Source organism: Scomber scombrus, chromosome 14 (genome assembly GCF_963691925.1).
Source record: "Scomber scombrus chromosome 14, fScoSco1.1, whole genome shotgun sequence".
Taxonomy (NCBI): Eukaryota; Metazoa; Chordata; class Actinopteri; order Scombriformes; family Scombridae; genus Scomber; species Scomber scombrus.
Window position 1 is genome coordinate 18,159,402 of NC_084983.1, and position 16,137 is coordinate 18,175,538.

Below are 16,137 nucleotides of genomic sequence, written 5' to 3' on the forward strand. Positions count from 1 at the left end.
AACAGAGCCAAAATTAAAGGCCAAATATCAATTACAGCAACATATTCACGAAAAGCATAGCTGGTTTGTTTGCTTCTGGTGATTAAATAGCTTACTGGATTGTTTTTCGTTATGAAACATGCCATTTAGTGAGCTGTCGACACACTTCTCTGCAGTTATTTTTAAAGTTTTCCTTAAGTTACCCTGAGTTGAAAAAAACCCCCAAGAGATAATGTATTCATCAAGATTTCAACACATGGAGCACTGCAGCCAGAAGCTTTACAGCTGAGTAGATGCCTGTCAGATGGCATATTTTTGGTACTTGCTCTTTATTCAAAGTGATATTCCACATCTACATATCTGAGATTATGTATTTCTGTTAAAAATAAATAAAAAGAGAGCTGCAGTGTGTAATTATACATATGCCATTGATCCACTTCAGAGAACAATGTCAGAAGCACTGAATGTTTTACCACAGATTGATCATAGTTTTATGTTTGGAGCCATGAATAAAAAAACTGTCCAAGAGTGCAATAATCACTCTAGCTCTCAGCTTTCAGTGTAGTGTAATCAGTGTTTTACATTCAACACAGCTCGCATAATGTGTCACACACATTCATTGATGAAAAGGCTCAATCTTGACATTTCATTCGGTCAACAAACAGCTCCTTCACTCAGACTGGTGCATCTCTGACTCCCTGACAGAAACAAGGCAGTTAAAATAGCTATCAGATCCTAAAGGTCACAGTGTAGTTTACATCCTGAAGCCTTAACAATTGACCAACTGGCTTCCCTTTTGAAATGTCACCTCGTTTTACTCACGTATGTTTCATTCCTTGATGTAAAAAAATAAAAATAAAAAGCAGCAAAAGCAACCCCATAATGAAATTAAGGTTCTGATGTCAACACAGAAGCTGTAAGGAGACAATCGCCATTACTATTAGTGGTTTTGGTTAATATAATTTTAATGTGCAGCCATTATGATAAGTGGTTTCGGTTCACATCCATCTTGATTAAATAAAGTCAAGGTGAAGAATCTGAAACTCTGTGAAAGCATATCACTTTATATAAATATGATTTACTCTTTCATGCTGCAATTTAATCCTTTGGTGCCACAATCCTTTTATAAGCTGTTTTTTCTGGCCACAAACCCTGAATACAAAATGCTCCTGTTGTAATGTTAATGAAGTTTTTGCATTTAGGGCTGCATTTAGCCCTACTTGAATCTACAGTTACTAATGATGTATTAATGTACTAATCTGAGTTCATCATCATTGTGCACAATTATGAACAATCAACCATTTCCTGTTCCTCTATCTCTTCCGGGCATCTTGAAGGCAAGATAAGAAAAAGAAGAATATACTTTAATGTTCCTGTAGGGAAATTTGCTCTGGACTCTCTCCTGCAGTGCCACAGAAGATAAAATCACACATGCTGGATATTAAAAGAAAAAACATCAGCACCACAACAAATCATTGCTTCCATACATACATATATACAGTTTGCACATACATATATACAACAGTTTGCCTGGATACATATACAAGTACACACCTATTGATAATGGCAACATATTGCACAAACCTCATGGCCAACATCTACATTACATATTAGTTTGCAGAAGCTTAGTGGACATAGGTAGGGAGGTTTATAATTCAGAGAGGGACAATTGCTTTTTAACCACCATGATTTTAATAGCAGTCTGTACCAGAACGGCAGTCTGTGATTTCAACTGTACTGTCAGGTTACCATACCAGGTTGTAATAGAATGTCTTATAATACTCTCTAATACTGCATGGTTAATAGCTGCATGAACTTCTGCTCAACTCCTTAGACCTGAGTCTCTGCTCTAAAATACAACAGCAGATGCATGTTTAGGGTCTTTGGAGTTGAGAAGAAGTTCATGTTACTGTTTTACCATGCAGCATATGAAGCATTTTGGTGGCAGGCAACTATTTGGTTATGGTTAGTGAAAGACTGTGGTTTAGCTTAAATGTTAATACATATGTTTCATTGCAGACTTTTCTGTATTACACCAAGACCACGATCTTCGTCTAACCTTTAATGATATGCTGCCAGTGCTTAAACATAACCATTGAAAGTTTGACAAAGCCGTAGTTTCTGCTTGGGGATATTGTACAGCATGACTGGATATGTTGGTGGGCGAGAAAAAACAACTTGGTACGTTTTATCTAAAAATTTTCACTCATGCATTCAGTATCTATCTTTGCAACTTTGCCAGATATGTTAATTGACAACATTTTCTCATTATGTTGAAAATGTAATTCAGCCAGCATTACATTTCTAGCAAAAACACATTAGGTATTGCAATTTAGTTGTATATTAACATAATTTCTTGGAAACAAGGTTGAGCCAAATGGAGAGTCAACTGGATTCACAGTTCTGCTGGATGTGCAGGTGTAAGAGGTCAACTCATATTTCCAAGATTGTTTCAGTTTATTATTTTGGGTATTTCCTATTGTTAACTGTTTTGTATTGATGACAAGGGACCCCAATTTTCTTTTTCTTTAGTATCATTTAATTTAATGCAAATCCTTTAACAAGTTGAATCCGCATTCATTTATATGCAGTTAATGTCTTCATTTTATACTGCAGTACTCATAACTTTTATTTTATTTAGTATTTTCTGCAGTTTTGATGTTTGTGGGAAAAAAACGTCACTAAGTTAAATTCCCAGTGTTTGACTGAGTGTCTGGCTGCAATACACGTAAATAACAATTTGCTAATAATTTCAGCATATCGACTTAAAGCTGATCATTTTTCAGCGTTGTGTTTACATCTTGTTTCCGATGAGCCCAGGTCAACAAAAAACAATTTATTGCAGGTTTAATTGGTTTTCCTATAATATCCTCATGGCAACAAAAGAAATATTATGGTTTCTATGGTTATGTTTTGCCAACTTGTAAACATGGTGGTTTTGGTTAAATATTTAAAAGGTCAATACTGACTCAGAGCACTGGATGCAAAGCATTGGTTTAAAGAAAAACATTTAACCAAAACCACAATCTTTTCCTAACCTTACACAAGTATTTCAGTAGTCTGAACCTGACAATACGGGATGCAGTGCACAGTTTCAAAGTAATGTGCTTTGTATACCCAAACATCCATCCAAACCTCTTCCCTATGCGTTCTGGGTAGTGTAAACATGTCACCTCGATAGGAAAATCATTCCCAGTGAATAAAATCCAGACAGCTCAGGCTGTTGTTAAGAGAGTTGCTAAAACTGATCAGAATTGACAGTCTTCTAATGGCATTCCTGCTTACTTTGATGGAGTTATCATATGCCATGAATTAATCAGTGATTGTCTCTGAATGAAAACAGTGTCCAGGTCTTGTCAATAAACAATCACTGCTCTCTAATCTTGCTGGGCCTCTTTCTTCTTCTATCTGAAGGCCTGAGTGTAGAGTTTGCACAAGGAGACTGCAAATTGTGTTCTGCCTCTCACTTTCAAATAACCATAATTGCAGTGGCTGCAGATTTGCTTGCTACCAATCGATAGCTTTTGGTAGGTAACCTGATTTTTGTGATGGCCGTGTGAATGAACTATTTGAGAATTATCTATTTTTCTTCTCACTGGTGTAAAGATACCAACAACTTTGACTGGCATGTCTGTTTTACTCTCACAATAATGCGAGTGAGTGATGTAGAGGGTAATACAGCTTTCTTGTTATGAAAATCTTTCTAATTGGGCTTGTAATCCTCAGGTTACAAGCAAAGGGGGCAAATTAAATCTCTCTCCACCCGTGATGAGAATCAACCCGTCCAGCCCTCACCTTTAGCTGAGATTGAAGCACTCGCCATGTGTCCTTCACAAAACCATCCCACCATTCAGTCTGAGTGCCTTTTAATGAAATCTGGATCAAACTATCTGTACGAGCCTCCATCCACAAAAGGTTCCTCTCAGGAACATCGAGATGAGATCTCAGCCTTTTTGTCTTGACATCACTCACTGAAAACAAACACCCCCTTCAGTCTGTGACACACTAAAGCTGTCATCAATATGGCCCACAGGGTGAGTACATATACAAACGTTCAATACAGTGTTGACTGTCACCACTGGAGGGAAAGAAAAATGATGTTTGCAATGCCCTGACTGGGTTAGGGGGCATGCCTTTTTTTTTTTTCATAGAGAAGTGTGAATTGTAAAAATGTAAGTGAGTAATACAAAAGTAGAAAATGACATTTCTCCTTCACATTTCATGCAATGAGCTAAAGTTGCACTTGACATTTTGACATAATATCTGACTCAAAAGAACTAAAAAGGAAATATCGTGTCATTGTCTTTCTGCATATGGCCTTATCCAAACCGTTATTGATGCTATGCTTTATGTTATCTCTTTACTTCCCCTATATGAGCATTGTGATGGCACAGAATTAAAATGCAACCTTCGCATTTCCCTTTAGATGTGTCTTCTGTCACTGAGTACATTGTGATGTGTCTGAAATAACAAAAATAACCAAATCTCGCACCGTTTTATTCAAATCAGTGTTTTCCTCTCCACTGCTCTTACAGCTGCTCAGTTAAAGTATGTCTTATAACATTTCCCTTCGACATCTCAAAAGGATTATTGAGTGACCTTTTCATCAAAATACTAAATTATGTATGCATTACTTAATTAATGTCACTTGATTCCAGTTCTCTACAGTTTCAGAGAGAAAATTAAAGCCGCAAGCGGCGATGGCGGGCCCTCGCTCACCCATGCCACCGCGGGGCCTGAGGCATGGCGGGGCTGTGGCGTGAAGCAGAAAGTGAGAAAAAACCTGGAAGGAGGCCAAAAATGTAATGTTTCGTTCATCCAGTAGGGGGCAGTCACAGGTAGTTACACATATGGTCTGGTGTGGTCTGGTGTGTTCAGGGCGGCCACTCATCAGTCATGTGAAGTTTGGAGTGAATTGGACAAAGCATGAAGGAGTTATGAGAGGTTGATGGTTCATCCACCAGGGGGCAGTAATGGGATGAATGCCGGTGTGTTCAGGGTCAGTCCCTCATCACACGTGAAGTTTCGTGGAAATCGGACAATGTTGATGCAAAAAATGGCACTTCCTGTTTCCACTAGGGGGTGACATGAGCGACACCCCTATCAGATGGAAGAGGTCTCCACCCTGGACCTGTGTATCAATTTTCATGATGATACGTGTTCAATAAAGCCATCAAAAAGCCAAACGTATTTTCATGGCGAGGAATTGATGGTAGCCACGCCCCCACAGGGACGCCATTACTCGTAGCTTCACAGTGTTCATAATGTAGCTTCACCAACTGGTTCTGCATGTTTTAGAAGTGGAATGAAGTTGATGGGGTCCACTATGTATTTTTCATGAATTTAAGTTCACTTCCTGATACCACCGGGGGGCGCTATGAGTTACGTGGGAAGTTAATATATCGGGACGTTCAGGGCGGAGCCATCATCATGTCCAGCAAGTTTGAAGCTGATTGGATGAAGTATGTGGGCGTGAGAGCCACTCGTATGTACATGGCGAGCCCGCCAAAGTTAGTTGAGCCCTGGCAGACACGCCCTTTGACCTATGGATGCGCAGAGCACAACTTAAGCTCAGCTAGGTCTGGAGATGTTGCGTACCTAATTTGAACTTGATCGGGCGAACGCTGTGGGAGGAGTTAATTTTAGGCGGGAAAAATCAAAACCAAAATGGCCGACTTCCTGTTGGGTTGAGGTCATGAGGTCAAGAGGCTTTTTTGCATATGTGGGTATAATACATATGTGTACCGAATTTTGTGAGCATAGGACAAAGTTAGCAAAATTCCCTATGGGCATTTTTGGACTTTGTAGGGGGCGCTATTCCGCCATTCTGCGTCGACCATGTGCGACCACCCAAAAATATCGAATTTCGGATGAGGCCGGACGTCCGTGTAAAAGTATAAGCATTTTCGCATTTGGGAAAGGGGCGAAATTGGGGCACGAAATGTCAGAAGAATAATAATAATAATAATAAACATTACAATTTCAATAGGGCTTTCGCCAGGCGACTTGCAGTCGCCGCTCGGGCCCTAAATACAACTCCTCAATCACTATTTAAGGAAACATAGAGAGAAATGTTTTGATAAACTGTTCTCTATAATCTTTGCATTATTAAAATAAGGAATTTAAATCTTTTATGATATTCATGACATGTTTCAGCTTTGATAACAACTCATGTAAAAATTGCTGTTGGACAACAACATCGAAGAATAAAGGCCTTTTTTAAAAGGAGTGGGTGGTGAAAAGGTAAATGAGTGATTTCATACCAGAGGAGGAGGGGGAAGAAGTAAACACGGTTCAGCCATGTCCACCCTTGTTTCCATTCAGTTAATGATGCACTCTCTGTATGGCACAAAGTATATGTCTTAAAAGCTGTAGCTTGGGGCTTTTTAAGAGCTCAGGGGGATTTTATTCTTTGATCAGAGGTCTGTTTGAACTGATTAACAGGGAGAGTTCATTGGATCAAAGCACCGCAAGGCAGAGTTACAACAGTAGAAGAACAGAGATAGTGAATAGAGAGATGTGAATGGTTAAATCTATACTTCATAGTCAAGAGCATTTAAGTCTATAGCAATGGGTTTTTTAGAAATTAAACAAAAGTAGGTTTGAATTTAAGCGAATTGTATTTGCTTTCTTACTGAGAGTGAGTCAGTTCTTGTTACGTATCTTAAAGTGCAATATCACTGATGACAACGAGATGCTGGCCCCAAAAAATGTCCCTGACTCCAATTGACTCCCATTTGAATAACGCCAACTTATCTCTAGAGATGCCAAGTCAATAATTGTTTCAACATGTCATTATGGTCTCAATTAATAAATTTAGACAATCTAGTAAGTGCGACAGTTTGCTCACCAGCTTCTCTTCCTGGCTCCGAGTCGGACACCAAGTTTGTTTATGACAACTATCCTGTTTCCAGAGCTTATTTTGAAGGTTCTGGCTCCAAACTTAAAAGATGGTGTGGACTATAAGCAATGACTCTGGGCTTCAAACTGAGTGACGTCACACTAAACTACATTTATCATATATTATATAACTTTATTAGTTGTTTTTTTTTACATTTCTGTTCATGTAAAGGTCAAACCAACAAGATATGTTGCATAAATAAGATAGCTTTAGTGGTATTGGCAGGCTTTTTTTTTTTTACTGACAAATCAGGCTAGCTGTTTCCTCTCCTTCCAGTCTTAAAGCTGAGCTAGGTTAATCATGTCCTGACTTGAGCTTTGTACATGAGGCATAAACATGGATCATATTGATCTTCTCATTTCACTGCACACAGCTCCTATTTTTTGGCCAACCAAACTTTTCTACAAGCAATAGTCACATTGTGAATAATAACATATTTTCACTTGAATGTGTAAACTATTTATGGTAACAGCTCCCAGAGTGCAAAAAAAAATCATTTTCTTCTTGTTCAGCTTAAAAATGGGCAAACATCAGCATCAAGCAAGCTGTTGGCTTTGAAAACAGAGCACTGGTTAGTTTCTAGTTTTCTGTCTTGCTGAAGTTTTTGTTGGGAGTCAATACTTACTATTACAAACAAGCCTTTTTGTTGTTTCATCCCATTTTTTTATCATTAAATTATTCACAGCTAAAAAAAATGACCAAGAATTATCTTGTTGACTATTTCTGTCATCCTGACTGTGACAGTGGTAATGCCACAGCAGTTTCGAGAACATTATTAATCTGCAACCCATTGGCCACAATCAATAATGCATTAGCTCATGTGGTGTCATGAATGAGCTGCCATTAGACCACTCCGGAAAGAGAAGAAACAGAAGAAAAATATGTTGAATTCCAGCACTGAGTAAAGTGTTATCTGATGAAGAGAAAAACCAGGATAAGAGAATAGTAAAGAGAAGAGAGTGATGAAGAAATCAACAATGAGCCCAGAAGGAAAAGCATCGTCATCGCATTTCCTCTGTTTCAGGTAATTTTGAGTAAACAAAACCAGATGTCCAAACAGGATTGGTACTCAGATGTATTCAGCAAGATGCAAAATAACACTGGCGTGTGTGTATGTTTGTGTTTTTTTGGAGGAAAGGGTGTGTGTGAGGAGGGGCTTCATTAAATAGTGAGTAGTTTGCTTCTTAAATCTAGCACAAAAAAGATATGAATGAGAACAATTATTGAACTTGGATAACATATTAGATTTCTTCTTATTACTGCATTTAATTGGGTAATTAGGGGGAGAATTGTCTTGAGAATTTATGGGTTTTTGTACGCTCATTAAAGCATAGGTTGCTGCACATAGTTACTTCCTTAAAATGTGAGAGGGAAACTTCCAGTTACCCTGCTGTTTTAGCTCATCTAATCAAACAAGAAATGTACTTGATAAAACAATCAGAGCTACGGGGAATGATGGTGCTAAAATCAAAATTCCCCAAAGCGCAATCCTAATTTTCTATATGCGTTTTCTGAATTATTGTCAACTGCTCTTGTCAAATATTGCAGAGCCATTTTAATGTGTCCAATTCCCTTAATAATCTTACAGACAGTCTGAATAGTGCCTTGCTTTACTCCATCAGTCCTCTTACAACCAGAAAATATCAGCACCATGGTTTTCAGATGACACCCCTGCACTCAAATAGATTTGAAAGCTTGAGTGCAGTTGACAAATAACAAAACAAGAGATTTTTCACCAATTTCATAACTATTCCACCCGTAACAACTTCAAACTCAGGCCTCCTACCTGTCGAACATCTCAGTTACAGTTTGGTCTAAGCTACAGAGGTTCAGCGTTACCATCACATTTTTTAAATTTAGCACCTGCACATTTTAAGAAGAAAGGTTTGTTTCTTTCGTGGCAATGTTATCCTTATGGATTATCTTTGTAAACAACCCACTAATCCTAATTTTAGTTTTCTTCATGCAATTGTACAGCACATATGTAAATCTGTTATCTTGTGAAATCTTATCTCTCTTTTGACCTTCCTTTTAATAATATTAGTTTTCTCTTTTTTCTTTGATTAATGTAACCCTTGCACTAGAGATTGCCTAGAATAAGCCCCCCTGATTGTCTCAATCACATTTTATGTTGCTTATATGAATATAATCTATTATTTGTCTATGTGTAAACTAATTAAAATCTAAAGTTTAAGAAGTATAACAGTGCACTTTTAGATCGTAGGACAACATATGTCTCTTATAGGATTAACATTAATAAAAAATAATCACTGGTTTTTGTTTGATATGGTTACCAAGCTCACACTGCCAATAGCTTTTCATTCAATGCTGATGATATTCTGAAATTCTTCACAAATAGGATCGACTCCGTCAGAGATAAAGTCTCTGGTCCACATTGAACGATGGCAATGAACTCTCCAATTCTTGGATTTACAGTTTGAAATAATTTCCAGTCTGGTAACTGCTTCCAAACTATTACAGGGATGTAACACAAACCTGCAACCTGTATATTAAAGTCCTATACATTCTAATCTTCTCGAGTTAATGTTCCCTGTTTTGAACATTTCTATTCTTGGTAATAAGTAATTAATAAATCGCTTTCCTTGGACTCTGTGCCCTCATCTTTTAAAACTGTTATTAAACCGCAGTTTCAAAAGCCTAACATTAATTTGCGAATTCTGAACAATTATGGACCAATTTCCCTGATGCTATTAATGTGGTTTTATTTTAACTTGTATTTTATTTGCATGCCATATGTATGTTTTATTACTATGTGTTACTACTTTTTTTAAATTGTAAAGTGTATTGGAACCATGCTGCATAGTAAATCTGCACTTTAAACAAAAAATTATTGATGGAAAAAAGTGTGATGACAGAAACTATCCCACAAACACACTGGATTCCTTGTGAACCATTAAACTGAAAGTACCATGAGTTGCAGGTCTATATTTGTCAACAATAATGGAAAGTATTCACCTCTCCCTTGAATCCTGTAATATTTTTGCAAGTAAATTGGTAAGGAAAGCATTTATTAAAGATATTCAAGTCTGGAATATATGCAAAATACTATTTTCCATCAATGTGAAGTAAAAATTGAATGCATATGAATGCATTATATTTAATTTGAATGACAATCTATCAGACATTTTCAACCCTTGACTTGTTTGGGCTGCAGGCTCAGGGCCAAAAGATTTGAAATGAAATTTCAATTTGTTCTACTGCCGCCCACAGGCAATACTCCCACAGTTAAACAACAAAATAGATTACGTGTCATTATTTGTCTATTATGAACCTTTTGACTGTTCCAAAAGCAATTCATGTGAGCATTTTTTGCACTGCCACCTCTGTGTTAAAGGGTAACTACTCCCTCAAATTCTGCTAGAATCATCCCTCATAGCATATTTAATAAAAAACCCAAAAAGCAGAGTAGTGGATGGTAGACAAATATAGATGGCTTTGTGGCTACGTAGTGGGTGATGTTGGAGGCAGAGGGCATAGTCATAGCTATGCTGTAAATCATGTATAACATTACTGTTCATCAGCCATGAGTATCTTGTTAAGCTCTAAATATAGAACAGCTATCCAGTGTGTTGTGTTTACTGCCACAGTAGAGATTCATATATGACTTTATCTCTGCACCGTCTCTTCTTAAGTTTGCTACTAGGAGTTCTGTGTGAGTGGCAAAAACTGGAGCAAAATTTAGGCAGTGTTTATACTTATTTTATACTTGACATGGCAGTTTATATAACAAATATACCTTCCAGTCTTCCATATTTTGTCACCAAAGAATTTGGCTGAACTAAACTTTCAAATATAAGCGGCTGCATATAAACAGTTTTTACAAACAATATATCGTTTTGTTTTTTTAAAATCACCTGTATTAAAATCATATGGAAGTAAGAATCTGTGTGTTTATGTGCACAATACAATAAATTAGTTTTTTCTTTCTCTTTAAAACTGGATAAACTGTGTGTAGAAACTAAACACTTCCAACTTTGGTGCCTCCCAGTAGTTGTAAAAACACTGTGGTGGATGGCAATACATAAAGGGATGAAAAGCAAAAGATGTATATACTGAACCAATTTATATCAGTATTGTCTCATATTTGTAGCAGAAAACGTACATTACCTTACATTACAATTCCACAATAAGTGGTATTTGGTTTAGGTAACTAACAGTTCTCGAGGTTACGGTTTAGGGAAAAACCTCATGATTTTTTTGAATAATCAGTTTAAACAAAGGATGAGATGCTTCTTTAAGTGACATTAAATAGAGTACATTACAAAGGAAATACATTATTGATGAGAACATTTTATTTAACATTTATTCTGTTGCTGTTGGAATTTCTTCCCTAAACCTTGATTTTCTGCTCCATTTGATACAAATAAACACCTCATGCAAATTTCCAAACAAGAACCAATTTCACAACAGAACATTTCCACAAGAAAATCTCAAAAGGCTTTTTATATAAAAAAGATTTCACGCTCATGTTCAATCAATTTGACAACACTGAAGCACCAAAACACCCTCTCTATGTCAAATGCCTATTGTTTGGCTGTTTGGCTTTAGGTGGTCACAGAATTGACTGGGCTTTTGACTAAATTCAGCATGACACAAAGTTTCTCTATCCATGCTTGACCCCCTACTGGACATTTCCCACATGATGACAGGGTGGCAAAGATTACATGACATGGGTCACTAAATATAGCAAGAAAGGCTGCCACTAAGGCAGCTAAGAAGTAAACAAGAGATGAATGGTGGATTTCTTTTTCAGGTGAGTTGTTAGCACAGCTGTTAGCTGTTCTCTTTCTTCCTAGCCATAATGGAGTCTGTAGGGATGCCAATATTTAGATCAGCAGTTTTTAGTGTCAGCAAGGCTGGGTGATAACCAGCCTCCCAGTGCTTCTTCTGTTAATGAATTGAACACATCACACATAGTGATTTATAGCTGCTAATTTGTTTTTGTTTTTTTGTTGCTCCCCCTCAGACAAGTCAGTGCAGACACAGACCAAACTGCACTCATGTAAAAACCCATGAACAAAATGTGATCGATGTTTATTATGTTCATGTGCAGGGTCATCCAAATTTAATAAAACAAACCTTATCCATAGTGGTATGCATGCAGACAATTTGGTTTTATTTGTATTTCCCCCAAATACAACTGAGATGAACATAATTCCAGGCAAGTATTTATCAGTAATATTTTAATTTGCAAGAAGCTTTGACCTGGTTATTCAATTAAAATACTGTGAAAGAAAAATGACAGTGACACGGGTACTTTTCCCACCACATTCTAGTAAAATCCAGGACCCTGATATACTAATTCTCAATGCATGACAGCCAACAACCTTATCTAGAAAGTGCTTACCAGACAATATTGTGGAAAATATTTGGAAATAAATATTTATTTGAACTTTTTAAATGAACATTCCACTGCTGTGAACATCAAATATTGCAGCCAGCATACTTCCACTTCAAATTTAATCAGTCAGACATCTTAAAAACCCTCAGATAAAAACAAAACTATCTGCTTGGCTACATACCACATTTTAAGTGTTTATTTTTTTGTAATTTGGACTAAATTGACCTTTTATCCGAGTGAAAGGAAAACATGTGTAAATAGGAACTGCCTCTCCATGGGTATCTCAGTGCTGTAATTTACTGGTTTAATCATTTAGGCTGTATTCCTAAAAGCAGGCTAACAAATGCATTAATAAGCCATGCACCATTTAGACTACATTAAGTTTGCAAATCACTAAGCAACTCTAGATTCCCGGACTGCGATTGGGTGTTTTTACTCTTTTGAGGAACTTGGCATTAATTACTGTTCTTAGACGCGATCTCATCTCAAAGGTATTTTAATGCTGGCAGTCAAAATCTTCTACAACATCGCTCGACCTAGACTGAATTAACAGCAGATGTGGTCAGACTAAGCAGATAACATCTCCATTCATTTAACTTTGTGGTACAAAGCAGGGGGTGCTTTAGTCACTGCTGTGGGCCGAAGCTATATTTTATCTTCCGTAGCTCCTGGGGCATTTACAAAGAATACTGTATGCTTTTAAGATGTCCCTGTAATCAGAGTGAGCAGCGATGTTGACACACAAGGAAATCGTTTTGAAGACCTTTTGTCCATTGTTGGTGAAGGCAAATGTTGTTGTCTAGTGTAGCGTGGCAGCAGTGAAGGTAGGAATCAACAGCTGCGGTAGTTAGCTAGACAGATGCAATGTGTGTTTAGGCCCGAGGCTGTTAACTTACCCTTGTTTGACTGCTTTGTTCTTATTCACTTCGATGGTGGTGATGGAATGCTTGGCACCAGATTGCACCTCCCAGTCCACCTTCCACTGAGCGTTCTTCGACTTGGTCTGGAGCAAGTTCACCCCTTTCTTTGCTTTGACCCTGCAGGAAATAGCAAGGGAAAAAAGAATGGGATGAGTCAATTTTATTAGAGGGGATGATGTATGTGCGAGGTCAGAGGTGACCACCCTCTGTGTGCAGGAGTCCTCCTCCTTGCATTGCGTCATGGCAAAAGCAATTCCGCAGATGAATCAATAACAGAGATGAATGAAGATGACAGTACAATGATACATGAGAGCAGAAGGCTAGGATTACTTCAGGTCACAGTGTTCACCAACACTTTCTATAAAATCAAATCTACAAGGCTTCACACTGCACCCACTGGGCATTTATTACAGCATTATTAACCACTGACATCTGAAAGCCTCCAAATTCAGTCATTCAGCTTTGTGATCCACATCCAGTATGATGAATTTAATTTTATATTAATGACTTTGTGATTCTTTAAGTCAGAATAATATGGCACTTTATCAATCAGTCTTCTCTCCTTAACCCTGAACTCTTGAGGGAGAAAATACTACCCAGTTATGTCAAGGTTACCTACAGAGTGGGAGGAGGGGGGGGTGAGAGACAACTCATACTCCCTGTTGTCTCTCTAGCTTTAATATTTCAGGTAGTCACAATAAATAGACCATGAACTGTAATGCAGTTGAATGTCATGAGCACCAAAATGTTTTATAGCTACAGCTATGTCATTAAAATGTAATTTAGTTTTGTTTTTGCATTTTTTCTTATTCTCTACATCAGTTTTCATTCATATGTATTAACCTAATTCACATGTGTATGCACAATAGTTCACTTGGATCATATTAAACATACATCATAATGAATTAATCATAAATATTAATCACATGATCTTACACCATCTGATGAAAGTCCCACTCACTCCGCTATCTCCAAAACCACTAACCCATGTCACCTACTACTCCCACTCAAAGAGGAAGAAATAATTATAAACAGAATATGCATTTTTGTGTATCTTGCAAACATGTATTGTATATCTATATTCCCACTTGCAACTGTAAATACACACACACACACACACACACACACACACACACACACACACACACACACACACACACACACACACACACACACACACACACACACACACACACACACACACACACACACACACACACACACACACGAATGCACCACCCTGAATCTAAATAAACTCACACATTTACAGTGTCCACAGAGACTTTGCATGCATAAAGTGCATACGCACAAGACAAACCTATGTAGATGTATACATCTGCACATATATTACAATACATAACTGCTGCACCTGCAAAAAACAAACAAAAACAATCCATATCTGCTCCAAACATGTATGTTCATGTCTTTATGTACGCCTGAAAGCTTTGGAAGAAGAGTTAAAAAGGAAGACAGATGATAAAAACAGTAAATAGCTGCACAAAAGAGTGAAAAACAAAATTATAATGAATGCACTGATACTTGTTAAATATCACATTATTTAGAGATTAAGCTCTGGGGAGCAGCAGTCCTCTTTGACTTGACCAAGATGGTGAAAAAAACTAAAAAAAAGTAATTTTTTCACATTTTAAATCTTACAAATTAAGGTAATTATAGTAATTCAGCTAATGTTTTCTAGTGAGCAGATGAGTTGATTTAGACTTGAACCATGACATATTATGACTTAAAGTTTTCAGCTGCTCCCAGACTATCAATATTTAAAAGGTGAATAAAAGTTAGTACTGAGGATTTTCTGGTAAAAAATATTCATTTCTGGTTCATAACTGTTAATGCTAATATAGAATTGAGATCATTTGTCAGATAATTTGTAAACATGCTTTGTATGTTGACGTCGGTACTGGTTTCAACCTTAAACCAAAAGGCTGTTCAAATCAATGATGAATAATGTGAAAGTTTCAATCAGCCGGATAAGAAACCCATTCTGGCAGTCATCCTCTGTGACTTTGGCTAGACATGCTATTATGGTGTCCACTGACAGAATACGAAATAGCAGAGAAGGAAATAAAAAAAAGACAAACAAAAGCCCTTCCTTTCAGTTGTTGTGATTCTGGTTATTTGACCATGGAGCCACACCCAACTCCGGCACTGATGCACGATGGAAACGAACGGCTCATCCAGACATGCAGAGCGAATGGAGACTATTGATCTGATGGTCTCATTTTCATGAAACACAAGACGGAGATGAATTATTAACATATTTGGCTTTTGTTTGTCTGGCTTTTGCCTTCAAGAAAAGTCATTACCAACCCAACCAGCAGCTAAGTTAGCGCTAGCTTGTAAATCGTTGTGTTATAATAAGAATAATAATAATAATAATCGTTGCGATAATGATATGCAGAGTATCAGGCAGCGCTGTCCAGAAGGTTGTCAGATTGGTTATAAAATTGTGGGTGTGAATTGCTGCTCTCCTACGGCCATAACGCTGGGGATCTTAATGATTTTGCCTTGTTTACAGGAAGACGCAGTGATGTTTTCTTCTTCCCGCCATGAGATAACTGCATTTTTAGTCCGACAAACAACAGCTCTTTCAGGACAAACTCACTGAAAGGATTACCTAAATCACATTTTTCTCTCAAGTGTCTCATTTACATTCATCTGAAAGTCTGAGGCCCCTGCAACATCTTCCAGATCGTTCCATTCATTTCTTTGACAGATAAAAATTCTGAAGTCCCGCTGAGGTGTTTCCATTTGCTACGCTAACCTGCGCTCAGTGCATCGACCACTCATCCATGATTTGTGAAAGCAATTGGCTTTCAGCTGATTCTCTTTCAGTCTCCCTCTCCTCAGACAGAATAGGCACACAGCTCAAACTGAATATGTATTTTAATATTATCACCACAGTTCTTGATTTGCTGCTGATGCTGTGTACCAAGTGATTGACGGAAAACATGCAAGAC

General features: G+C 37.5%; 1 protein-coding gene across 1 annotated transcript in view; it reads right to left on the bottom strand.

Annotated features, from left to right (window-relative positions):
* The window catches only part of tmem132e (transmembrane protein 132E), a 115,602-nt gene that overhangs the window by 50,428 nt on the left and 49,037 nt on the right, over positions 1-16,137 (bottom strand). The window contains exon 3 of the mRNA XM_062432828.1: positions 13,139-13,279. Within this exon, the coding sequence (XP_062288812.1) occupies positions 13,139-13,279 (141 nt within the window). The remainder of the gene's footprint in view (positions 1-13,138; positions 13,280-16,137) is intronic.